Raw genomic sequence first — 27,029 nt, forward strand, 5'->3', positions numbered from 1 at the left:
TTCCTGAGGACCTGTGAAGAGCCAGTGCCTCCCACACATCACTGCCTCACCCTCCAGCCTACGGTGGAAGCGGCTCGACCCTGCCAAGGAGGAAAGAGGGGCTCAGAGGGGCTAAAGGAACTTTCCCAACGCAGAGGTTCAAACACCAATGTCCACAGCCCTCACTGCAGACAGCGACCCCCGACCCACGGTTCCTGGGTGGGGTGCGGGCAGTGGGGCGGGGCTCCGAGGACTGCCCGGGGTGACACATGCTCACAGCGTCAGTCATGCGTTGACAATTAGGAGCAGTACCCGGGTGACCCTGACCGGCACCCGAGGGGTCGCAGGGGAACCGAGCTCTCCGTGCAAGCCTGTCCGGGGGTGCGGCCTCGGGGACCCCCCCAGACAGGTGCTCAGCACACAGGCCCCTGAGCACCAGCGGGGCCCCACGTTCAGGGCAAGCCCCCTGCTGCGGTGCAGAGGGTCACGGGCTGAGATGCTGCTTCTCTGGGGGCGCGTGCAGGGTTACCCATTAGCCCCGAGGGAGGCTGGCTGCGGTTTTCTGTTCACCTGTAAACCAGAGGAATGTGTTGTTTTTCCCCTCGAGGTCAACTGTGTCCTTGATCCGGCCCACGAGGCGGTCCATCTCCCGCAGACCCGCGCTGTACGGCCTTAGACTCCTGGGTCCTGCTGACAGCGGCGTCCTGGTCAGGGGCACATGCATGTGTGCCAGGCCCACGTACAGCAGGAAGGGTCTCCCGCTGGTGCTGAAACGAGAGAGCCGGGCGGTGACCACCCAGAAGGGCCCCGGGGCCCAGCGGAGACCCCGGAACCCCTGCGGCCCAGGGAGCACACATCTGTCTACAACCTACAAAGACAACGTGGAAGTGACCTGGTTAGCGGGTTAGTCTGTGAGTCACTGTCATCATCGTAACCACTCTTTAACACTTACTGCAAAACTGACTCACCGTGTCTGAATTCACCCTCGTGAGAAGGCCCAAGTTCCCTTTTCCGGATGCAGCGTCAGGGGCTCAGGGAGACTGAGAGACGGACCCGAGGCTCGTAAGTGACTGCATCCGGGTCCAGACTCAGACCCGGCTGGGAGCAGTGTGCCAGCCCCGAGCTGCTCATGCTAACGCCCAACGCACACATGCTTTTAGGCTTTATCTGCCGTCAGAGCATCCAGGCCAGCGCGTCCATTCCCAGCCTCGGGCCTCTCTCGGGGATGAGTGGATGAGTCGAGGTGGCCACGGGGAATCCCGAGGACACAGCCAGGAGCGGCCTGCTGGCGTGGGCTGCCCCTCTGCCGCTCCGGCAGGGTCCTCGGGGACTCTGCTTCCTGCCTGCCTCCACCTGCATCCCCGCGGCGGGCAGGGTCAAGGCGGCATGAGGGAGCCTGTGGGGGGACGGGCTTTCGCAGGACACAGCGGGGCGTGGGGAGACCTCCGGCAGGTTCTCAGAGAGACAGAAGTGTGGCTATCTTGTCACCAGTTGGACCATGAAGAAAGCTGAGCACCAAAGCATTGATGCTTTTGAGCTGTGGTTTGGAGAAGACCCTTGAGAGGCCTTGGACTGCAAGGAGACCCAACCAGTCCATCCTAAAGGAAATCAGTCCAAATATTCATTGGAAGGACTCATGCTGAAGCTGAAGCTCCAATACTTTGGCCACCTGGTGTGAAGAACTGACTCCTTAGAAAAGACCCTGATGCTGAGAAAGACTGAAGGTGGGAGGAGAAGGGGACGACAGAGGATGAGATGGTTGGATGGCATCACTGACTCAATGGACATGAGTTTGAGTAAACTCCAGGAGTTGGTGATGGACAGGGAGGCCTGGTGTGCTGCAGTCCATGGGGTCGAAAAGAGTAGGACACAATTGAGTGATTAACAAGAGATAAATACTTAAAAAAAAAAAATAAACAACTAAGGAGGACCTCCTGTGTAGCCCAGGGAACTCTACTTGACATTCTGTGGTGACCTACAGGAGAAGAGAATCCAAAACGGAGAGGAAATGTGTAGAGGTGCAGCTGATTCACTTGTACAGAAGAAAGCGATACAATATCGTAAAGCAATTATTCTCCAAAAAAATTAAATTAAAAAAAAAATCAACAATTTTCTTGCTACATTTCTATAGTCTCACTGTCCAAGGCCGTAGCCACACCATGTGTGGCTATTTCAATTCATGAAAATGAAATAAAAGAATGCAGTGTCTCACCCACAAGGGATGAGCCACACAGACATTATGCTACATGGAATGAGCCATCACCAAAGGACAAGCAAGGTCAGACCCACTTAGAGGACGGCCCTGTCGCAGTCAGCTTCAGACGGACAGGAAGGAGAACGGTGGTTGTCGGGGGCTGCGGGCAAGGGAAGACAGGGAGCCGGTGTTTCATGGGGACAGGGTTTCAGTCTGGGAAGACGAGAAGTTCCTAGAGGTGTATGGGTGACCCTGGGCCATTCACTTAACCTCAGTCGTCAGCGCAGTGGGGACTGCCAAGCCTCCCCAGCCGAGCTGTGACTATTAACTGCCCAGAGTAAGCGCTGAATAAACGGCAGCCTTTAAGATCCCCCAGAGAAGGAAATGGCAACCCACTCCAGTATTCTTGCCCGGAGAATCCTACGGACAGAGGAGCCTGGCGGGCTACAGCCGTTGGGGTCACAAAGAGTTAGATATGACTTAGCGTCTGAACAACAAAGAACATCACTTACATGGGGAATCTAAAATATGACACAAATGGACTTATCTAAGGATCAGAAAGAGGTTCACAGAGAACAGACGTGTCGTTGCCCAGGCTGGTGGGGCTGGGGGTGGAGAAGGAGGACTGGGATTTGGGGATTAGCAGATACAAATTATTATAAGTAGGTGGATGAACAAGAAGGTCCTACCGGAGAGCTATGACTATACGGTTCCGTATGACTACAGGGAACTGCAGTCAATACCCTGTGATAAACGAGAATGGAAAGGAATATAAAAAAGAATGTATAATGGAGTCACTTTGCTACACAGCTATTAACACAACACTGTAAATTAACTATGCTTTCATTTAAAAACAACAAGAGAAAAGAATCAGCCTTCAGCATTCCTGCTAGGTCAGGAATTTAAATTCAAGCAAAGACCCGAGGAAAAATGTTCAAAGTCCTGGGGTGAGACCCTTGCTGAGCACGGGCAGGAAACCACAGTCCAGGGACCCCCCAGTGGTTTTGACAAACAAGTCCAGGTGGGGTCAGGGGTCACGGAGGAGAAAGGAACACAGATGGGGCCTCGTGTGTGCTGACTCCTCAGAAACCACGGGCGACCTGGCAGGTCAAGTCCTACAGAGACCAGGTGCCTGAGGATTACTCTCCACCAAGTTAAAAGCCAACAGGATTCATGTGACTTTTCACTCAATAACGAATTAATAAACTCACAAATGCTTCGCCTCTTTCCTACAACAAAGAGTTTGTTCACTGACGTGCTTGCCTTTCAACTGGTCAGTTAACTGGTCTGAACAGCACCACTTCCTGTTCCGGGCATCCGTCAACCCCCACCTAGCTGCTACTTCCCCAAACCCCCCCAGGAGCACGGAGGCCCCACTGCGAACGCGGCAGGGGACGGGCCCCGCCAGCCACGGACTGGGCGCCCGCCCCAGGGCACCGTGAAGCCAAGACAGCCCCCAGCGAGAGAAGGGATTTTCCCTCTTCAAACCAGCCATCTGGAAGATACAGAAACAAGCAGACCAGTGAAAAGGCCTGAAAAACTCGTGAGGTGCCGCCTCTAAAGCTTAAGGTGCTGCCCTCAGAGTCTGGATCTCGAGCAGGTCGTGTGATCAAGTGGAAAGGGACCCACTTAATACCGGCCCCCAAAGACACCCAGGGTCTAATTCCTGGAATCTCTGTTACCTTGTACGACCAAGGGCACTTTGTAGATGCAATGAAGCTAAGGGTCTTGACATCAGAGGCTTTTCTCGGACTGTCTTAGTAGACCCCAAGTGTGAACGTGTTAGTCGCTTCAGTCGTGTCTGACTCTTTGCGACCCCATGGACTGCAGCCTGCCAGGCTCCTCTGTCCTTGGGATTCTCCAGGCAAGAGCACTGGAGTGGGTGGCCATTCCCTTCTCCAGGGGATCGTCCTGATGCAGGGATCAAAACCAGGCCTCTCATTGCAGGCAGATTGTTATTGTCTAAGCAGCCAGAGAAGCCCAGGAGACCCTAAACATGACCACAAATGTCCTCCTAAGGGGGAGGCAGGGGGAGGCTCTTGGCTACAGAAGAATAAGGGCAAGAAGACCACAGGAGCAGAGAGCAGAGTGGAGTGGCCAGGGAGCTCCCTGGTGGCCCAGTGGCCAGCATGCCACACTTCCACTGCCCAGGGTCCGGGTTCCATCCCTACTGGGGGAACTAAGGCCCTGCAAGCCCTTGGTGCGGCCAAAAAAACAGAATGACGCAACCACAGCCAAGAAATGTCAACAGTCACCAGAAGCTGGGAGACACAAGAAACGATTCTCGGGACTTCCCGGTGGTCCAGGCGCTAAGACTCCACCCTCCCAGTGCGGGGGGCCCAGGTTCAATCCCGGGTCAGGGAGCTAGATCCCACACTGCAACTAAGCCTGGCACAGCCAAAAAAATAAATGAATATTTTTTAATAAAAGAAAAAGAAACGATTCTCCCTGGAGACTTGAGAAGGAAACAGTCCTGCTGATATCTGGACTTGAGCCCCCATGAGACGCACTTCAGACGTCTGGTCTCCAGATCTGTAGGAGAATAAAGTGCCGTTGTTTCAGTCAATAGGTTGGGGGTAAGTCTGTGATAGCAGCGAATGTGCCCTGCCAGCTCAGGAGCCCAAGAAACACTCTGAACACACGGAAGACAGCGGATGGGCCCCGGCCTCGAGGGGGGACGCGCCGCAGAGAGGACACGTGACCATGACTAGGGCGTGCTCTGAGCAGGACCCCGGGAATGGACCTGCACCTAGGGCCTGGGAACCCAGGCCTGGAGCCCCAAGACAGGCTGTTTTCCAGCTTTATTTGTTGCAGTTCAGTCACTCAGTCGTGTCCAACTCTTTGCAACCCCATGGACTGCAGCACACCAGCCTTCCCTGTCCTTCACCAACTCCCGGAATCTTCTCAAACTCATGTCCACTGAGTCGGTGACGCCATCCAAGCATCTCATCCTCTGTCGCCCCCTTCTCCTCCTGCCCCCAGTCTTTCCGAGCATCAGGGTCTTTTCCAAGGAGCATCTCTTCCAGGAGACGTACGTGCATCTTTGTTGGGCAATGGAACTCTGCCACGGCTCTGAGCCCATCTGGGCCAGGGGACACGGGGGTGGGCGCAGGGCTCCTCACCTCGCCTGCCGGATGAACTGTGTGGCCTTCTCGGCGTACTTCTGTGCAAGGGCGCTCAAGTTCACGGGCTGCTCCACGATGTTGAGGTTTTCGTACAGAGGAAGGGCCACGTCAGAGTAGCAGTCCCGCTCAAGGTTCCTGTGTGGAAACCACAGATGGTAGAACACTCATTCCCACGACCCGGGTAGTCATGGAGTTGGACAAAATGCCGTGATGCGGCGATGCACATAAATACAAAACACCGAGCAGCCTGGCCCAGATGGTTTTTCCAGCCTCCCACTTCCTCTGAGTGTAAAGCTGATACAACACCTTCCACTCCCTTCCAGCAGAAATGTGCACTTCTTGGGCAGGCCTGGCCGCTGTATGAGGCTCCCAATGACTTTTTTGAGCTAGGGTGTTATTATTCCTGTTTTGCTGGGAGAGAAACTGAGGTCTAAACAAACTGAGATACTCAAGCAGAGTCCCAGAGCCAATCAGTAGCCTGACTTTTCCCATTGACCCCCCCCCTCAACTCAGGGGGACCCAGGAGGACTCTCCAGTTTCCCTTCACGGCCCCACTGTGACCTGGGCCACGAGGTAAGCGCCGTCCCTGGACAATCAGGAGAAACACTTGCCTTGGTCCATGGTCACACAGACGACAGATCAGCACGCAGGGAGCTTAGATGGTAACAGTGTCTCAATAAATGGCCGTTATTACACTAACTACTGTGTTATTAATAAGCCATCTGAGACTCACTTGCCCCAAGCAGCCCAGACGCCTGCGAACCTTGCAAATAACCGTGGTGCACGCTCTGAACAAGCAGAGCACCTGGCTTTATCACCTGATTACGGTATATCGCCTTTTTCTGATAGGAAACGTACTGCGTGCTGATTACAGAACATTGGAAAAATACAATGAGAGAGAAAAAAAATGAAAACTTCTTAATGGCACAGCAGGACTGAATGAACCATGGTCGCCATTCTGGCGTATTTCCTCTGGGGCTATTAGAGGTGTAAATACAGACGCAGTTCAGATCTGTGTTGATGATTTGTTTCCTGCTTTTTTCACTTACTATTCTATTGTGAGCACTTCCCCATTTCACTGAATACGTTTTGAAAGCATCCTGTTGAGTGCCTGCGCGGCATTCCAAGGCTGGGACGCCGCCTTATTGCGGGCGGGGGTGGGGCGCGCCAGCAGCCCTATGCACTTTTCCTGTCTCCCTCCTTCTGTCCCCTGGCGGGATAGGTGCGTGGTCCAGGACAAGAGAGGGGAGGCCACCCGCGTGAGACCTGGTAGCACCCCCTCCCCCCAACTGAGCTCAACAGCCCAAGGAAACTGGAAAATTCCAATTAAAAAAGTGCTGTCCCCTCATCTCCACAGAAAGTGTTCTTGCCCGCCACGCACATGATGCATCTAAGATTCGCACTAAAGGTATACGACCTTCCTTTGCTGCGGTTACTGGTCCTTCCCGGCCTCTCTGTCTCCTCTGGATGGACCACACCCCCGGGACTTCCCCTTGCTCTGAAGCCCAGAGCCGACACCTTGGCCAGAGTTACCTGGATGGCCTGTCGCCCCGGGGACACGCCGGGCAGGGGGGGTGGTTGTAGCCAGGGGTGTCAGTGCAGCCCATGTCGTGGCTGTAGGGGATCCCAAAGTAGTAGTCAAAGCCTGGAACAGAAGCACCGGTCAGACTGCGGGCCTGCGTGCTTACACTCAGGACAGAAATTTAATTTTCCATGATTTAACTCTGCAGTGTTATGAGTGTGTAATTAAAAGAGGATTTGATGAATATCCCTCAGTAAGTATGCAAGGAAAACATGTTGCTGGCTCCTGGCCAGCTGCAAGACCAGATTTGCAAAACATCTTGTGATTAGAGTTAACCCGAAGGGGAGGGAAGCAGGGAGAATCCCTGGACTCCTACCATGCCCAGTGCAGTCCTGGACACAGCAGGAAATATCTGGGGCAAATCTACTCCCTGCACGACACTTTGAGGGACAAAAGAAGACATTCTGCCCTCAAGAAACTTCCCATCTGAAGAGGAGATAAGAAATAGAGATTTAGCTTGAAGAGCAAGCTTCCCAGGAAGCCAGCAAGAGACATCAGAGGGAGGCACCCCAGGATGCTGGGGGGTGGGGTGGGGCTGGGGTTGAGATGGGAATCTCAAAATGCTTCTCAAAATAGCTGGCGTCTCAGCTGGATGCTGAGGGCTGGCAGGATTGGACTTGGGACCGGGAGAGGATGTGAGGGTCAAAGTGAGACCTGAAAACCCCGAGTTGACTTTTTTCTGAGACCCCTTCACTCACCCTACACCTTCTGCAGCACAAGCTTCAGTGTGATGTCTTCACAGAACTTCCCTACCCACCCCCCAGTCCCTGCTCCAGCGAACCCCTCAGACAATCTGACCTCTCACCACACGGGACCTCACGGGGGCCACTGTTCCCCGACATGGGAGAACGGGGTCAAGGAAAATGTTGATGGCCTTGCGATGAGGGGGCCCGAGGGGAGACAGAGGGGGGCCAGGACAAGGGCCAGGCAAGAGGCACGAGAGAGGAGCGGCACCCGGGTGCCCCAGACCCCCCAAGTGACCCTGTGAACGAGGATGTCCTGACTCAGGAGAGAGGCGGCCCAGGACCCGGACGGCTTGAACCCGATGAGTCTTTTCACACAGACACCTCTGTTTCCCAGGTAACCGGTCCCCCGGGGATCCTCACCACGGAAGCTGGGGTGGTGAGAGCCATGGTGCCCAAGATGCCACTTCCCTGCAGGAAGACGAGAGAGAGGCTCTCAGAGGAGTTCCCGAGCGGCCCAGCCCGCGGGGCGCTGAGCGCACGCTGGGGTCTCCTCCCTGAAGGCAGGCAGAGAGGCTGCGCTGCGCCCACCCCCAGCCTGGCCCACCCCCAGCCTGGCTCTCGGGGCAGAGGGGGAGTCCCCAGGGAGACAGAAAGTGAGGCAGGATGACTCAGGGCTCATTCGGGAAGTGGCCCAGGGAAGGGGAAGGCGGGCTACCAGGAGCCCAGAGGAGCGAGCAGGCTGGGCTTCCACCCCCAGTGAGGGTGGAGAGCCCACGGCAGCACCCCCCATCACGGGCCGCCCTGGCCCCGCGCTGGGGACCTTGCCAAGGACCGGGGAGCAGGTGCAGTGCCCACGTGGCCCCAGAGATGCTGCTCACACCTGGTTTCATCACCTTCCTCCCTGGCCAGCAGCAGCCGCCTACAGAGGCTGAGCGAGGGGCCGGGGCCCGCCCCCCCGCGGCCCTGCAGCCGGCAGGCAGATCGGAAAAGTCAGCCGCACCGCACTGCGCTCCCACTGCGCTCCCGCCTGTGAGCGTGCGGGGAGGGGCGGGGGGGAGGGGGGCGGTGCGGATGCGTGGCGAGCCCGGGACTCGCTGCCCTGCCGGCCCTGCTGTGACGAACCCAGGCGGCGAGGGGACGAAGAGAAGGTGCGGTGCGGAGACCGAAACGGCAGAGTGTGAAGCAGCATGAAGGGCGGAAATGAACAGGCAACTGCAGGAGTCTGGCTCAGTACATGCTCTCACGTGGCCTCCATGAAATGCTTCCGACCCATCTTCTTTAGACGCATGCATGCAGCCCAAATAAAGACCTGCTGCCTCTACAGAAAGCGTATATGAGCAGGGGTGGGGCGGTGCTCGGGGAGTCCCTTCTAGCAACTGGTCTAAAGGTTTGGAAGAAATTACGTAATAAGAAGTTAAGGGAAGTGGATTAAGCATTAGATAGACTTCTTAGGTTCAGTATGATGTGGAAATATAGACATAGTACAATTTTAAAATTCTTTCTAAAATGATAGTAAATATGTAAAATTACACCACCAGGAAATGTAAAATAATAGGAAGGGCAGAAAAGTAGGACCAAGAGGTAGGTATACAACTAAGGAAAAACCCATTAACACAGATCAAGGTTAGGAGCAAACAGGGGCTTCCCTGGTCGTCCAGTGGCTAAGACTCTGAGCTCCCAATGCAGGGCGCTCAAGGTCATCCCTGTCAGGGAACTAAGATGTCACAGGCCACAGCTAAGAGTCTGCATGCCACAACTAAAGATCTTGCATGCTGCAACTAAGACCCCACACAAGCGAAAAAAAAAAGTAAAAAGATTATAAGCAAGGAGATCATGGTGTCAGTGGACTCAATATTCCTTCAGCAGGCTTTTAATTTTCCCTGTAAGTGTGCTTCTGGGGAAAGTCATACTCTCAACAAGGAGACATGCTTTGGTATCTTGTCCCAGAAAAAAACAGAAGAAGGTATAGTGAGCGGTGAATAGTTGATCCGTAATCAGTTGCCTTCTTGGGGTTGAAAGGCATGAAGAGGGAGGGGCAAGTGCGACCCAATCCAGCTTGAGAAGAACCCATGCCACCCCCACCCCCCACCCCCATCTTAGGGTCAGCTGGCCCAGGGACCAAAGCCCCTCCCCGGGCTGGGAGTCACGCGGATGCAAGGACCCACTCCGAGGATGCTCAGCCCACACTGAGAGCCTCACCGGGATCAGGGCCTCCAGGCGTGGAGACAAGGGGCCGAAAGGAGAGCAGGTTGGAGCCTTAAGGGTCCCTCCTCCTGCGGCCTGGGGCTCATCCTCACGGACAGTGAAGACCCCCACTCTAGTCTGATGGTCTGAAGCATGTGTCAGGCTCCTTGACCCAGAGCAGGGGTCGAGCCGACACACAGAAACTCCTGCTTCCTGCAGGCCCCAAGGACATCCTCACGGGACCGTCGTTGCCACGTCACTGTGCGGAGGAGGGGAGGGAGGCGGGAATCCTGCGCGACCCGCGGAGAGTTAGGAGAAAAAGCAGAGGCGTTAACACACGGTAATTGTTTTTCTCTTTCTGACTTCACTCTGTACAGAGAAGAAACAGAGACACAGAGATGGAGAGCAGGGGAAAGAGGCAGGGACGATTGAGAAGCCAGCACGGACGCATGCACGCCGCGTGTGACGGAGCCAGTGGGAGGCCTCTCGGCAGCTCAGGACCTCAGCTCCTGCCCTGCTGACCCCGAGGGGCGGGATGGGGTGGGCGGCTCAAGAGGGAGGGGGCATGTGTGCAAGTGTGACCGACTCCAGGCCACGTACTGCGGAGGCCTCCACGGCACTGTAACGTGGCTGTCCTCCAATTATAAAAGAGCGCAGGTGGACTGAGGATGCCCCTGGGATGCTGGGTTGCCTTGGCCGCTGTAGGGAGGGGCGGGAGGAACTAGTTCTGACGGAGGTTTAGTCCACTGTCGTGCTCAGCCGCTAACTCACGCACGACTCTTTGCAACCCCGTGGACTGTAGCCCACCAGGCTCCTCTGTCCATGTGATTCTCCAGGCAAGACCACTGCAGTGGGTTCCCCGTTCCTCCCCCATGGGATCCTCCCGACCCCGGGATCAAACCCCAGCCTCCTGGGTCTCCTGCACTGGCAGGTGGATTTTTATCACTAGCACCACCTGGGAAGCCCTAGTCTACTGTTAGGTCTTTCCAATTATTGATACTGAGAGCTGAAAGCATTTCTAGTTTCCACAGCAAGAAATGAACACACAAGCGGACTCAACAGAAGAGATGGCTCAGCAGACGAAGGAAGCAGCCACCACCGCAAGCGCAAGGGACAGGGTCCAGGCGGCGGAGGTCACGTTACCAATCATCCCCGTGACGTAGCCAGCCCCCCGCAGCACTTCGGCCAAGGTGGTCTCGTTGAGTGGAAGGCCCCCCACGGACGTGACTGCAAAGTTGTGAGTGACTCCATTGCGGAGGCCCAGCCGGCCGGTGAGCAGGGCCGCCCGGGAGGGTGAGCAGGTGGAGGCCGCCGCGTGGAAATCCACGAACCTGGGGGAGAGAAGAGTGATGGGGGGGTCCAGACATGAACAACAGCAGTCACCTGGGGCCCAGTGCTGGGGAGGAGCGCCAAGATATCCAGGTGTGGGGCAGGTAAACAATAAACCTAGACAGCATATTAAAAAGCAGAGACATCACGTTGCCAACAAAGGTCCGTCTAGTCAAGGCTATGGTTTTTTCCAATAGTCATGTATGGATGTGAGAGTTGGACCATAAAGAAAGCTGAGCACTGAAGAACTGATGCTTTCAAAATGTGGTGTTGGAGAAGACTCTTGAGAGTCCCGTGGACTGCAAGGAGATCAAACCAGTCAATCCTAAAGGAAATCAACCCTGAATATTCATTGGAAGGACTGACACTGAAGCTGAAGCTCCAATACTTTGGCCACCTGATGTGAAGAGCTGACTCCTTGGAAAAGACTCTGATGCTGGGAAAGATCGAAGGTGGGAGGAGAAGGGGGAAACGGAGGATGGGATGGTCGGATGGCATCACCAACTCAATGGACATGAATTTGAGCAAACTCCAGGAGACAGAGGAGGACAAAGGAGCCTGGTGTGCGGCAGTGCATAGGGTCGCAGAGACTGAGCAACTGGGACACGACTTAGCAATTGAACAACAGCAACAACAAAGAAAATGAAGCCCACTGGTGTTTTTCTGGTGGTCCAGGGGTTAAGATTCCTTAACTTCCATTGCAAGCAACATGGGTTCAATCCCTGGTTGGGGAACTAAGACTCTACAAGCCTTGCAACGTGACCCACCCAAAAAAGAAAATGAAGCCCACAGAGATAACGCAACTAATCCAAGGTCACATAGTTAACTGAACTAGATTTAATCCAACATATTGAATGGACTGCATATCCCCTTTATCTGCAGATTGTGTATTTTGAATTCACCTACTCAAAGTACCTGTAACCCCAAAATCAATACTCATGGCTCTCACACGCCAAGCAAGTGTCCTTGTCACAGGCAATTCAGTGCCATGGTTTTTCAACGGTTTTCTTTCTGTTGATGATTTTACTGCTTAAAACAATCCCAAGCTCAATACTCAAGGTCTGGCCAGCATGTCTAAGCTTGAGAAGGCTGTGATGGGCCTTATGGAGAAAATGCATGTGTCAGACAAGCTTCATTCACAATAAGCATGGTGCTGTTGACCTTCAGTTCAATGTCAATGAATCAAATATGTATTAAATAAGTCACCCAGTCATGTCCGACTCTTTGCAATCTCATGGACTATAGCCTCCATGGAGAAAGAGCCAGGATCCTCTGTCCATGGGATTCTCCAGGCAAGAACACTGGAGTTGGCTGCCCTGCCCTTTATCAGGGGATCTTCCCGACCCAAGGATCGAACCCGGGCCTCCCGCACTGCAGGCAGATTCTTCACCATCTGAGTCAGCAGGGAAGCTGAGCCACGCCATCACAGATGGTAAAGAATCCGCCTGCACTGCACGAGACCCGGGTTCCATCCCTGGGTCGGGAAGATCCCCTGATAAAGGGCAGGGCAGCCAACTCCAGTGTTCTTGCCTGGAGAATCCCGTGGACAGAGGAGCCTGGTGGGCTCCATGGGGTCAGAAAGAGTCAGATACGACTGAATGACTTTGACGCACATATTAAATGAGATGTCTTTAAACAGAAACACAGGTAAAACCAGGTTCCGTACCGATGAGGTGATGAAAGTGTTGTCTGCCATGTGAGAAATTAAGTACCCCAAGGCTGCCTGGATGGTCATAGCTGCTGCGGTCCACGACGCCAGGTGAGGTCATCGGCGTCTAAGCATCACGCGTTCGAGCAAGGCCACCTGGACCTCCCAGCCCAGCTGTCTGCCTGCTGAATCTCCCCAGAGTGGCCTCAGTCAACCCAAGGTGGAAAAGAACTGCCCACTCAAGAGATGCCTAGATGTCTGACCCCTGGCATCACGACCTACAATCAAGTGGTGGCTGTCGCGAGCCGCTGACTTTGAGGACAGCTGACTCAGCAGGTCAGCACCAGGGCAGAGATGGTGGGACAGCGGCCCTCCCCCTCTGGCCCCCAGTCCAGCACACGGTGGGCACCACCCAGTGCGTGCAGAGTGGGCGATGTCCCCGCCCTCTCTGCTCCTGTGAACACGGTGAGTCTTGCTAAAGAGACCAGGCCTCGGCCCTGGAAGATGGGGGAATTCCAGGACACCAGATTTCATGGGGGCACACGGCCAAGGAGCAGCAGCCCCCGGGGGCAGAGACATGCCCCATGAGGCCCCAGCCGCGCCGTCTGAAAGCACAGGCCTGGGCCTGCGCCCACGCTCTTCAAGCAGGTGGGCGATGCCTCCACCTGGCAGAGTGAGGGCAGGGGCGCCCACATCGTGGGGTCCGTGTGTGCTGGGTGCGGCCGCGCTCTGCTCCCAGGGAGTCCGGGGCCCCGGCTCTGCCTTCACACCCAGCCAGCACTTCCTCCTGACCCTCCATCCCTTGGGGTTGGAAGAAGCCTCCCTGCCCTCCCTTGATCGCTGGGCTCCCAGCTGGTTTCCAGGCACCAGCTTCTCTCAGAGCATCGCCACCTGCCTGCGGGTCGTGGCTGGACCTGCTCGGGACACCAACGGCCACCGGGAGGCGGAGAGGTGAGGAGGGGCATCCTTTAGACCTTCAGAGGGGGCGAGGCCCTGCCAGCACCTTCACCCCTAGCTTCCAGCCTCCTGAACCACGAGACAAGGCATTTCTGGTGTTTTAAGCCACTCAGTTTGAGGGGCTTGGTTACCGTGGCTCCTGTCAATGAACACACCACGCTACAGATCCCCAAAGATCCCCCAACAGGACGGGGTCCTGGAGCACCTCCCAGCCCCGCCTCTGCCATCCCCCACCGCAGGCATCTTGCCGGCCGACACCTCCCTCGGCTGGAGCTCAGCTTGCACAGCCGGACTCTTCCCACCCTTCCGAGTTCTGACCTAAACTTCAAAGCCTACCACTGTCACAAAAGCCAGTGAGAGTCGCTCAGTCGTGTCCCACTCTTTGGGACCCCATGGACACCAGGATGCTCTGTCCATGGGATTCTCCAGGCAAGAACACTGGAGTGGGTTACCAGTCCCTTCTCCAGGGGACCTTCCCGACCCAGGGATCGAACCCACATCTCCTGCGCTGGTAGACAGATTCTTCACCACTGAGCCACCAGGGAAGCCCTATCTCAGAAGCTCTTATTCCCCAGAAGGATGATCCTGACTTTGACTTCTGGGCTTGTGAAGCTTCCTTGCGCCTGAAAGCAGACATTCGTCTGACAGCACCTGGGCGCTTGCTAACGGGGGTTCCCTGGGGCTGTGGGCTCCTGCTCCCTGCCCCGACACCCAGCCACCCAGACTTGGGCCCAGCAGAGCTGCACAGACCCCTCCATAATGGCTGGGCCACGACCCATGACCCGAGCATGGCGATTCAGAACCCAAACCTGGAATCTCCTTCTCTTTTCCTTTTTTCCCCAAATTCTTTTTCTTAATATAGTTTTGTTCAGACATAATCTTCTCCTTGTGTGTATTTTACTTGCTTACGTTGGGCACCGCGGGGTCTTCATTGCTGCGCCAGCTTTTTCTCTAGCTGCAGGGGGAGGGCTTCTCCCTGGGTGGCTTTCTGTGGAGCACAGACTCTTGGGCGCACGGGCTTCAGTAATTTTGCCCCCGGGATGGAGAGCTCACGCTCAGTAGTTGGGGCACACAGGCTGAGTTGCTCTGAAGCATGTGGGATCTTCCTGGACCAGGGATCGAACCCGTGTCTCCTGCATCAGCAGGTGGATTCTTTACCACTGAGCCACCAGGAAAGCCCCCCAAGCCTGGAATTTTCCGACCCAGAGAGAGAGGAATAGCTCGCTCTTCCCCGAGTCTCAAGCTACAGTGACATAAACCCAGAAGGGCAGGGCCTCAGTACCCACTGTAACCAGGAGCCTGAAATATTGGCCTAACCAGCCCAGAAGGCCAAACCAAAGAGGAGGTCTCTCCAGAGTCGGGTTCAGGAGCCGCAGCGGCGCCCCTTCTGGGCTGGGGCTGCGGGAGTCCCGGCTGTCACGCGCGATGAGCCGGAGCGGGGCCTGGAGAACAGCACCTGACAGCAGAAGGCCGGTCACTGCCCTCAGGCCGCAGGGGGTTCCGACTCAGAGCTGGGTGATTCCAGCAAGCGCTCCTCAAAGACTGGCCACGGAAGCTGAGACGAGGGTGTAACACGCCGCCTGTTCGCCTCGTCTCTGAGCGTTTTTCAGGTAGGGCCATCTGTGCCATGTTTCAGATTCCACGTGTGTGTGTGTTCGTGTGCGTGTGTGCCTGCACGTGTGTGAGTGAGTGTGCATGTGTGCATGCATGCATGTATGCGTGTGAGTGTGTGTGCGTGCATGCGTGTACGTGCACGCGCATGTGTGCACGCATGCGCGCTAAGTCGTGACCGGCTCGTCAACTACTGTTGGTTCTCAGTTGCATTTGACTCTGCACGACCCCGTGAACCATGACCCACCAGGCTTCTGTCCATGGGATTCTCCAGGCAGAAATACTGGAGTGGGTAGCCAGTCATTCCCTTCTCCAGGGGGTCTTCCCCACCCAGGAATCAAGCCCAGGTCTCCTGCATTGCAGGAAGATTCTTTATCGTCTGAGCCTCCAGGGAAGCCCACTTAAAAAATAAGAATAATCCACTGACTTGATGTATGTTTGCCTTATGACTCTAGGAAGAGCCTCCATGGGACGCCCCTGGTGACCGAGTGGTTAAGACTCCAAGCTTCCAATGCAGGGGGCTCGCGTTCAGTCCCTGGATGGGGAAGTAAGATCCCACATGCCAATAAAAAAAAAAAACCAAACACATAGCTGCCATTTATCAAGTGGTTACTACCCTAATCGTATCACATATATCATTTCAAATAATCAGAATTCCATGTTACAGATAAGAAGGGTAAAGCAGAGAGTGTGAGCAACCTTCCCAAGACTGTGCCGCTGGCAGGAACATGGACGCAGCTTGCTCTGTCCAGTCCCTGTTTCATGTCAAAGACCAGTCCCTGGAGTCTCCCTGGTGGTCCAGTGGCTAAGACTCTGCACGCCCAGTGCAGGGGCCAGGGGTTCGATCCCCGGTCAGGGAACCAAGACCCCACACTGCGACCAAGACCCAGCGTAGTCAAATAAATACATAAATAAAAATAAACATTAAAAAGAAAATAAATAATCAAGCCTGGACGTGGGAGGGAGGCTCCAGAGGGAGGGGGCATATGTATAACCGCTGGCTGATTCATGCAGACGTTTGGCAGAAATCAACACAACATTGTAAAGCAATTATCCTCCAATTAAAAAGGAACAAATTTTTAAAAATTAAAAAAAAAAAAAGACTGGAGATCCCTACACTTGGGAAAGGACAGAGCTAGAATTTGCACCCAGGCCTGTCCAAACCCCAAATCCCACATTCTTCCCATGTCCCCTTGCACCCAGGAGAAGCCCAGCAGCTGAGCTGGTCCACAGAAGGGGCGACCCTAAAACCACCCAAACACCAGTCACTGGTCTGGGTTGGTCCACAGAAGGGGCGGCCCTAAAACCACCCAAACACCAGTCACTGGTCTGAGCTGGTCCACAGAAGGGGCGGCCCTAAAACCACCGAAACACCAGTCACTGGTCTGAGCTGGTCCACAGAAGGGGCGGCCCTAAAACCACCCAAACACCAGTCACTGGTCTGAGCTGGTCCACAGACGGGGTGGCCCTAAAACCACCCAAACACCAGCCACTGGTCTGAGCTGGTCCACAGAAGGGGCGGCCCTAAAACCACCCAAACACCAGTCACTGGTCTGAGCTGGTCCACAGAAGGGGCGGCCCTAAAACCACCCAAACACCAGTCACTGGTCTGAGCTGGTCCACAGACGGGGCGGCCCTAAAACCACCCAAACACCAGTCACTGGTCTGAGCTGGTCCACAGAAGGGGCGGCCCTAAAACCACCCAAACACCAGTCACTGGTCTGAGCTGGTCCACAGAAGGGGCGGCCCTACAACCACCCAAACACCAGTCACTGGTCTGAGCTGGTCCACAGAAGGGGCGGCCCTAAAACCACCCAAACACCAGTCACTGGTCTGGGTTGGTCCACAGAAGGGGTGGCCCTAAACCGCCCAAACACCAGTCACTGGTCTGAGCTGGTCCATAGAAGGGGTGGCCCTAAAACTGCCCAAACACGTCACTGGTCTGGGACTCACCCCGCTGCTGCCCAACCTGACGGCCTGACTCACAGCCACACAGACCACCTGAGTGACACCCGAATACCCATTTCCCAGCTGACATCCAAGGACAGGCAGAGGAACCAGGGTGTGAGTGGGGCTGGTGTGTCTTCTTCTGCACACAGGCAATCAGGATCCCAAGTTTGCCTGGAGGAGTGTGGAGCTAATGAGCCCAGAGAGCTCACGTGGGCCACAGAAAAAGTCCTCGTTTGCTAAACCTAGGCTCCCCAGGTGGCTCCGTGGTGAAGAATTCGCCTGCCAATGCAGGATACTTGGATTCAATCCCTGGGCTGGGAAGACCCCCTGGAGAAGGAAATGGCAACCCTCTCCAGCACTCTTGCCTGGAGAACCCCATGGACAGAGGAGCCTGGCAGGCTGCAGTCCACGGGGTCGCAGAGTCGGACGTGACTGTGCAACTAACCGCACAAGAAGAGTTTTTTCTCTGCTCTGAGTGAAGACACAGTGAGAAGGGGGCCGTCTACCAGCCCGGAAGAGGGGCCTCACCAGAACCTGACCCAGCTGGCACCCGGATCTTGGACTTCCTGGCTTCTGGAACTGTGAGAAATAAATGTCTGTTGTTTAAGCCACCCATTTGGTGGCACTGTTACAGCAGCCCCAACTGGCTGATACATCCAGGCAGTGCCCAAAACACTTGTCCTGGGTTGATGCCACTGTGCTGGCCTGGTTTTACCTACCAGTTGTGCTGAGAGTGGTCTCTTGCTGAATACGCCCATACTGTCCTCTTGGAAACGCTACGGCACAATCCTGCGGAAGGATGTCACTCGGCAGGTCTTCCCTGCTGGTCCAGGGCTAAGGCTCTGAGCTTCCATGCAGGCCTCCGGGGTTCCATCTCTGGTCAGGGAACTAGACCCCACGTATCTTCATTCCCCACTCAGTCCTGTCCGACTCTTTGTGACCCCAGGGACCAGAGCCCGCCAGGCTCCTCTGTCCATGGGATTCTCCAGGCAGGAATACTGGAGTGGGTTGCCATTTCCTTCTCCAGGGGATCTTCCCGACCCAGGGATCAAACCTGTGTCCCTTGCACTGGCAGCTGACTCTTTACCACTAGCACCACCAGGGAAGCTCCCTCAAGAGTTCACTAGATCCCACACGCCACGATGAGAACATCTTGATTGCATTCTATACTAAGACCCAGAGCAGCCAAATAAATAAATAAGTGAATATTTATTTTTAAAAAAAAGTAACTCTGAGTTCCTCCCTGGACTGTAGGTTCTATGAAGACGGGGCTTCAAGGGGTCACTGCAGCCCCAAGCAGAGTGCCTCAGGGTGATGGGGCTGCTCCAGCAAAATGAACAAAACTTGAAGAAAGAGGCCCCGGTCATTTGATTTGAAAAAGCATGTTAGTCCATTTTCCACATAATCACTTAAGCGGATGCTTTTAGGGTTCAATTCCTTCCCCACTGAGAGCTGAAGTTCATAGCTTAACTCTCAGCAACAACCTTATGTCCTTTATTTCCAAGTCTTTGGGAAGCCCTGGCTGTCCCCCCCTGCACAATGAATGCCCGCCAACACCCCACGCAGCCCAGCGCACTGACCTCCAGGTCACCTCCCCCTCCCAGCCTCCGTCTCTGTTTGGCAGGGACTAATTAATAAGCAATAAAATGGTCTTGCTCTTTGGAAAGCTTCGTTTGTTTTTGCCCAACTCTTTCTGGGCAGGCTTGGGCCAGTTCACCAACAGGGGTCCTAATTAAAGCCTGAATCGACATGGTAAAGGGAAGCTAGAAATACAGAGCCAGACGTTACACCAGCCCGTGAACAGGAAAATCAACGCAAATTAAGACACAGCCAGACAGAAACCAAAGCAACTCGCCATTGCATCAATTACTCATATTAGAATCAGGGAACGTGAGCACAGGAAACGCGGCCTCGAAAGCCCCGGAGATATAACATCTCGAAGAGAAGCGTGTCCAGCCTTCATTTACAAGGAATTTTAAACAGAGGACGAGCCCTGCTCTTTCAACTCTCTAAATGGCTGTGTGACTGGAATGAAAGCTATCTGGGCTCCATTCATAATCTAAAGGCGTGGAGGTGGAAACAGGCTCTAATGACCATCTGCGTGCAGAGCGGCCTCTGAGAGCGGAGGGACAGAGGTGGGTGGGGGACCCGGGAAAGGGCAGGAGCAGGACGTCAGCGGACGTGGTCAGCTCAGCCGCCTCGCTGCTGCTGTTTAGTGAGAAGGGTGCTAGCTGGGACCACTGAGCAGCCATAGGCAGGGAGTTCCTTGGCGGTCCAGAGGCTGGGGCTTTCTCCTTCAGGGGCACGGGTGCAATCCCTGACTGGAGAACTCAGATCCCAAAAGGTGTGCAGTCAAAAAAATAAAATAAAAGGAAATGTGGCAGCAAATAGCCCACTTGGTATGTTTTGCTGACTCATCCACTCATCCATCCACCCCTCCACCCCTCCATCACCCACCCCTCCATCCACCCACCCCTCTGTCCATCCATCCCTCCATCCATCCACCCCTCCACCCCTCCATCACCCACCCCTCTGTCCATCCATCCCTCCATCCATCCACCCCTCCACCCCTCCATCATCCACCCCTCCATCCACCCACCCCTCTGTCCATCCATCCCTCCATCCATCCACCCCTCCACCCCTCCATCACCCACCCCTCCATCCACCCACCCCTCTGTCCATCCATCCCTCCATCCATCCACCCCTCCACCCCTCCATCATCCACTCCTCCATCCACCCACCCCTCTGTCCATCCATCCCTCCATCCATCCACCCCTCCACCCCTCCATCACCCACCCCTCCATCCACCCACCCCTCTGTCCATCCATCCCTCCATCCATCCACCCCTCCATCCCTCCATCATCCACCCCTCCATCCACCCACCCCTCTGTCCATCCATCCCTCCATCCATCCATCCATCCATCCATTAACTCACCCATCCATCCATCACTCCTACTCTTATTCTTTTCCAAAAAATGTCCCTGGCAGCTGAGCTTGGTATGATCCTTGGCAAGTCTCCCATTTCCCTTCCACACTCTCGCAGTGGACACCCACCAGGTACTTGACAACAAGATGCGCACACAATTTATGGCCCTGAATGTGATCCATTTTGGCAAATGTTCCACGTAAGTTTGAGAAAGATGTATGTTTTGCTGTTGTTGGATAATAGCAAAACATACATTTCTACAGTTGATAGAAATAACTTTTCTGAAGCTTCAAAAATTTAAAAAAAAAAAAAAAAAGATGGGCAAACAAGCATCTCAGGGCCTCCGAGATGGGACACTTCTGCCAGCGGCCACCACCACAAGTTGAGCCATCCTGCAAGCGCACCCCTGCCCTCCCAGTCACCAGTGTGGACTACGCCGGTGAGCTGGAATAGTCCATCCCAAACGTTGTGGGTGACTTCAGGGCTCAGAGCCCTCAGATACCTGCAGGGAGGCCCTGCAGCAGCTGCTCCATCCACAGGCCCTCCCTCCAGCCTGCACACTCACTCTGGTGCCATCCTCAACCACGAGATTGCCAGCCAGACCCAGCAGAGCGCGGGCTGTGTATCGTCTGGATGGATCCTCAGCACCGAGGACAGTGATGCTGGGGGCGGGGCGGGGGAGGCCTGTATGCATATTTGTAGAGAGAAGGGGCATCTTTCAACGCTGGGTCTCCGCTCTTGCTTTTCCCGCCACCTCCAACTTCTTTCCTCCCCTTGCTAGCTAATTCCTACTCATCTTTACGGTCCTAACCAATAAGCTCCAGGGAGTCCCTCCCAGCTCCCCTCTGGAGAAGTGGCCTTTCTTTCCTGTGGTCCCACAGCTGTGTCCTTCACGCGCTTCTTGCCCTGGGCCTTTATTGTTTGAAAGGTGAGAAGCCCAGCTCCACCTTGCTCATTTGTGCCTGTGACGATGTATCAGTGATAGGCTAATTCTGTCCCCCCAGAATGTCAATCTGATTACATCCAACTCAGGTGATAAAAGCCTCAGGGGTGGGAGATGCTTCTGGAGTTCCTGCTCTTCCTTCTGCATCCTAAAGGCTGCTTTTCCTGTCTTGATTTTCCAGCAGACTGTAAAACTCAAGATCTTAAGGGCAGAGCTGGCAGGAGCCTCCCAGTGTGACTCATGATGTGCCCTTAGCAGAGACTTGCTGTTGAACAGCTACAGCTGGGAGACTTAAAAGCAGAACGACTGTCGCCCACTGCGCTGGCTGGTGAAGGGTTCAGTTCCTCTTCTCTGAGACTGGCCGTCACCAAGATCAGCGTGTTCCTGCATGTCCCCGTCTGCTACACAAGGATAAACCCAGGCTTCACCTTGTCCCAGGGGACAGGTGAGCATCACTAGAGGTTTATGCCTATTTGACGCACTGCCCCAAGGACAAAGAGGCAAAGCCCCATCCCTCGACGATGAGGATTTACAAAGGGAAGGCAGAAAGGGACGTCCCAGAGCAAACAGCTCAGAGCTACAGGTGAAGCTCACAGGAGGAGAGGCTTTCTCCCCAAGGAGGGTCCCCACCCTGAACCTGGATTACTGAATTACAGGGTCAGGGGCGGAGTAGAGAAGGCCGGAAGGGGATGCCCTGGTGGGGAAGGGTCTTTCTCTGGCTGATATAAGTCTCCTTCAGAAAATCCTTCCTGCCCTCGCTCTTGGGCGTCTATCAGACTTCACTCTCCTGCAGTTTCCAGCACCTCCCCGGGTCCTACAAAATCCCCAAAGCAGCAGAATGGCTGAGACAGTCCTGAGAGGTGGCGGAGCAGATGCAGTTTTGCAAAAAGTCAGTTCTGAAAAGAGAAGTCACACCCGGCCTCGGACCCAAGTGGAAACCGTGCACCTCAGTCGGAGACCTGAACCCACAGGCTGGGGCACAGGCCAAAACCCAGACTGGGACTTGAACACACCTGGTCTCAGGATTAATGAAGCTTGGGCTCCTGACGTCTCATGGCAGCAAGAATTCAGTGAGAGTCAAAGGGATAGGTAAGAAGTGGGTTTATTTAGAGAGAAACACAGTCCACAGACAGTGAGGGCCGTGGAGAAGGTGACTGGCTCCAGGAGATGGGGGCTGTGGTATTTATAGAGGTGGGTAATTCCACAGGCTAATCAGTGGGAGGAACGGGCCAGCTATTTTGGGGAAGGGGTGGGGACTCCAGGAAGGGCCACCGCCCACTGCTGACCTTCTGTGGTCAGCTCTGGAACTGTCATGGCGCCTCTGGGTGTGTGACCTAGCTCTGTGTGGTGCAGCGAGCGTGCACTGGGGCGCAAGGGCTGGTGGGCGTCAACTGGTCTGCCATCTTGGGCCCATTTGGTTCTAATCAGTTGATGTCCTGTCCTCGGGCTGCGTCATTCTTTTACAAAGGTTGTGCCCTGCCCCCTTCTCTCCTGTTTCAAACTGACAGCTCAGTTCATTCCTCACCAGGGCCGTTTTTAGAAACAGCCTCAAGCTCCTGGGGGCCTCTGACCTTGCAGGGGTGACCGCTGATCTCAGATTCTAAGTCACTGCCTGGAACTCTCAGAGCAGCAGGGACTCGCCTCAAAATTAAATTAAGGGCAGAGAAGGCACCAAAAGAGGAAGAAGAGAACTGTGCATAGCTAACAGATTACAAGTTAACTCACAGAAGCAAACATATTTACAAAGTACTGTCACCTAAACCCCTGTGTTCACTGCAGCATTATTTACAACAATCAAGATAGGAAACAACCTGAGTGTCCATTGATAAACCAAAGAAGATGCGGTATATACACACAGGGGAATATTACTCAGCCACAAAAAAGAATGGAATTTTACCATTTGCAGCTACATGGATGGATATTATCCTTAGTGAAGTCAGCCAGACAGAAAAAGATAATTACTGTATGATTCCACTTATATGTGGATTGCAAAACAGAAAACAAACGAACCAAGACAACAAAATAGAGAACAAACATGCTGCTGCCCGTGGGGAAGAAGGAATGAGTGAACGGGTAAGGAAAATTAACAGGGACACATTCCGAGTTTCAAAATAAATGAGTCATGGGAATGAAATGCACAGTGTGAACACTACAGTCACTAATTCTGCAGAACCTCCGTATGGTGGCAGACAACCACTGAGAAGGTATCTGGGCATGTACAGAAGCATCCAATCGCTGCCTTGGGCACCAAGAAATAACAGTCTTGTAGGCGAATCACCAACCCGCGCAGGACCCTGTGGGGCCCTCCTGGGCAGGAAAGCCTTTCCACACCCCCATTTCTTGTTTGTAGAAAAGAGGCTTCACTCAGCCCCTGTGACCTCCCCCGAGTTCTGAACGTGTTACTGTTACTTGCTCGTCGTATCTGACTCTTTGTGACCCCACGGCCTACAGCTCACCAGGCTCCTCTGTCCATAGAATTCTCCAGGGAAGAACGCTGGAGTGGGTGTCCATCCCCTTCTCCAGGGGATCGTCCCAACACAGGGCTCGACCCTGGGTCTCCTGAATTGCAGGCAGATTCTTTACCGTCTGAGCCAGCAAGGAAGCCCCTAAGTTCTGAAGGTAAGATTCAAATAGCTGCTAATCAGGGCAGCGGGGAACTGCACGGACCACAGGCTGAACAAGAAATGGATGGGGGCCTCCGTGGCGGTCAGGTGGTTAGGACTCCAGGCTCGCACTGGAGGGGTTCCATCCCTGGCTGGGGAACCAAGAGCCACAAGCCTCAAAGTGAGGCCAAACAGAAAACCAAACCAGAAGACAATGGCTGACGACTAAACCACAGCTCTCAGCCGCCCCTCCACCTGCGCAGCTCACAAGTCCTTTGCCAGCTTCAAACGGAGGAAAACTACCAGATTCCAACCCCCACCCCCTTCAACAGCTGCCTTCCCTCTTCCCGGCAAGCCGGCCCAGGCCTTGAAGGACGCTCTTGGCAAGCTCCCGTCTCCCAGCAGCCCTTGACGAGAAGGCTCTCGACGGGAGGATGTTGACTCCGCCACTCACTAACTCTGTGCCAGTTGCCTGACCTTGAGCCCTCACCTGTGGACGAAGTGCAGCCTTGGGTGGCAGCAGGAACCAAAGGGGGCGACACCCGGGGCCTGCACCGGCAAGCACTCGGGACAGGCTAGTCACCATCACGGTGTAAATAGTGGTGCTGGTCGGGCACGCGCGGTCCAGATTCCCCGGGGACTGCCCCGGGTCTGTTCTCCTCCACAGTTCTCTCTTAGACTGCTCCACACGCAGAGGAGACAGTGCATATGGACAATTCAAACGTATACTGCTTCTAAAAACAAAACCACAGCTAACCTATCTCCAGTTGCTGTTGCTGTTTAGTCGCTCAGCATGTCTGACTCTTTGCGACCCGGCGAACTGTAGCCCGCCAGGCTCCTCTGTCCCTGGGATTCTCCAGGCAAGAGCACTGGAGCGGGCAGACATTCCTTTCACCAGGGGGTCTTCCCCACCCAGGGACTGAACCCGAGTCTCCTGCATTGGCATACAGATTCCTGACCACTGAGCCACCAGTGAAGTCCAGGTATTTACAGTGTGGGCTGTGCTGAGTTGCTCAGCGTGTCCGACTCTCTGTGACCCCACGGACTGTAGCCCACCAGACTCCTCTGTCCCTGGGATTCTCCAGGCAAGAACACTGGAGTGGGCTGCCACTTCCTTCTCCAGGGGATCTTCCCAACCCAGGGATCAAACTGAGTCTCCTGCATTGCAGGCAGATTCTTTACCAGCTGAGACACCATTATATATATATATATGTCTATCCTTTTTTTGGTAAATTTTACTGAAGTAGAGTTGATTTACAAGGTTCTGTTAACTTCTGCTGTAAGCAGAGCGACTCAGTTACACACGCTCTTCATGTTCTTTCCCACGGCAGGTTGTCACAGGCTAGTGAAGGCACTTCCTTGTGTTCTGCAGTAGGATCCGGTTTGTCCGTTCTATGCATACTAGCTTACATGCCCAAGCCCCCATTCCTCGACTTCCTTTTATATATTCTTTTTCAGATTCTTTCCCATTATAGGTTATTACAAGATACTGACTGCAATTCTCTGTGCCTGTTTTATATGCAGTGGTGTGTATCTGCTAACCCCAAACTCGCAATCCACCCTCCTCACCTTTCCCCTTTGGCAACTTTGTTTGTTCTCTACATCTGTGAATCTGTTTCTGTTTTGTAAACAGGTTCAGTGTTTTTAGACCCCACATGTAAGCGACATCACACGGTGTTTGTCTTTCTCTGACTCACTTCACTTAGCAAGTTCATCTCGAGGTCCATCCTCGTTGCCGCAAATGGCATCATCTCACGCCTTCATATATTCATTTACTTTCGGCTGTGCCCCTAGGCCTGTGGGATGATGGTTCCATGACCGGGAATCAACTCTCGCCCCTTGCAGTGGGAGTGAGGGGTCTTAACCACTGACCCACCGGGAAGCCCCGACATTTCATTCTTTCTCACGGAGGCCACCTCGTCTGTATTAACGGGTTGCCACCATCCTAGGAAACGAGCCCACAAATAAAAGGAAGATAACAGGAGACAGAGTTTCTCAAGTCCCCCTTGGCCCCTGTTGGGCAATACGCGCTCCTTCCGAGAGTCACGGTTCCCCACCAGCGGCCAGCAGGCAGGCAGGGAAAAGCCCGCAGTGAATCAACCCTGGCCTCACAGGAAGCGCGCTTTCCTGTCAACAGAGTGCAGAGTGAAGAGCTGTCGACACAGGCCCAGGGCCCAGTCACAAGGCTGCAGCAGCCGGGAGGGGGGCAGGAGCGGCCCCCACGTGCGGGGCCTCTGGCCCCGAGAGGCCCTTTCCGCTGGGGCTGAGCACGCAGGTGGGGACGGCTCCCGAGGAGAGCCCGGGGCCTCACAAATCTCGGTTTAAGTAATGGGCCACATACTTCCCCACAAGCCCACTCGACATGGAAAGCACGGGGCCTTGAGCATTAGGCAACCCAGTTCCTGTTGAGGCTCTGGTCGATGCTACGGATTAACTCTCTCCCCGGGGAGGAAAAGAAATCTGACATGAAAAACCTGGGGAGACATTTCAAAGCACCTGGACCTCCTGAAGCCCAATTATTGACGAACAAATGTTTATGAATTGTCTACTAGGCTCCAGGCATGGTGCAGGAATACAAGGGTACGGGGACAGACGAGGCATTTTTCTTCCCGAAGCCCAGAGCTCGAAGGGCTCTGTGGAGTCTCCTGTGGCTGCCGTAGCAGATAACCACAAACTGGGTGGCCTGAGATAACAGAAACTGACTCTCACAGTTTGGGAGGCAAGAAGCCTGAAGTCAAGGTGGCGGCAAGGTCGGTTCCTTCTGCAGGTTCATCAGGAGAGCCCATCCCAGGCCTCCCCTGGTTTCCGAGGGTTGCCTGGCAACCCTTGTGGGTGCATCACTCCATCCTCTGCCTCCATCCTCACTTCACCTTCTCTTCTGTGTCCCTGTGTCTTCTCGTCCTATAAGGACACCAGCGGTTGGGTTTAGGACCACTCTAAATCAAGTAAAGATATCACAGAGATCTTCAACTAATGACATTTGCAAAGACCCTATTTCCAAATATGGTCACATTCTGACACTCTGGGCAGACGTGAATTTGGTGCTGATGCTTCTGAACCCAACACAGGTGGTCAGATGGTTAAGCAGTCACCACGGAGAGCGGCAGAGATGATGACAGGGTACACAGAAGACAGCCAAAGAAGCCATCCTGAGGCCCTCACGTGCAGCTGGGAACCAGGTGGTGAGCGGAAACTAAACAGGAGAGGAGTACAGAAGGCTGAGCACTGAGGAACTGATGCTCTCGAACTGAGGTGCTGGAGAAGACTCTTGAGAGTCCCTTGGACAGCAAGGAGATCAAACCAGTCCATCCT

General features: G+C 54.5%; 1 protein-coding gene across 19 annotated transcripts in view; it reads right to left on the reverse strand.

Annotated features, from left to right (window-relative positions):
* The window catches only part of ARSG (arylsulfatase G), a 104,633-nt gene that overhangs the window by 23,065 nt on the left and 54,539 nt on the right, over nt 1-27,029 (reverse strand). For 11 of the 19 annotated variants that reach the window (XM_070480088.1, XM_070480090.1, XM_070480089.1 and 8 more), the window contains 5 exons: nt 10,894-11,081; nt 7,948-8,034; nt 6,832-6,943; nt 5,296-5,433; nt 550-746 (listed from right to left, as the gene is read on the reverse strand). In XM_070480088.1, coding sequence (XP_070336189.1) covers nt 550-746; nt 5,296-5,433; nt 6,832-6,943; nt 7,948-8,034; nt 10,894-11,081 — 722 coding nt within the window. Of the gene's footprint in view, nt 1-549; nt 747-5,295; nt 5,434-6,831; nt 6,944-7,947; nt 8,035-9,765; nt 10,869-10,893; nt 11,082-27,029 lie in introns of those variants that run through there. The other 8 variants (XM_070480091.1, XM_070480095.1, XM_070480092.1 and 5 more) reach the window with 6 other exon arrangements.

This window comes from Odocoileus virginianus, chromosome 17 (genome assembly GCF_023699985.2).
Source record: "Odocoileus virginianus isolate 20LAN1187 ecotype Illinois chromosome 17, Ovbor_1.2, whole genome shotgun sequence".
Classification (NCBI taxonomy): Eukaryota; Metazoa; Chordata; class Mammalia; order Artiodactyla; family Cervidae; genus Odocoileus; species Odocoileus virginianus.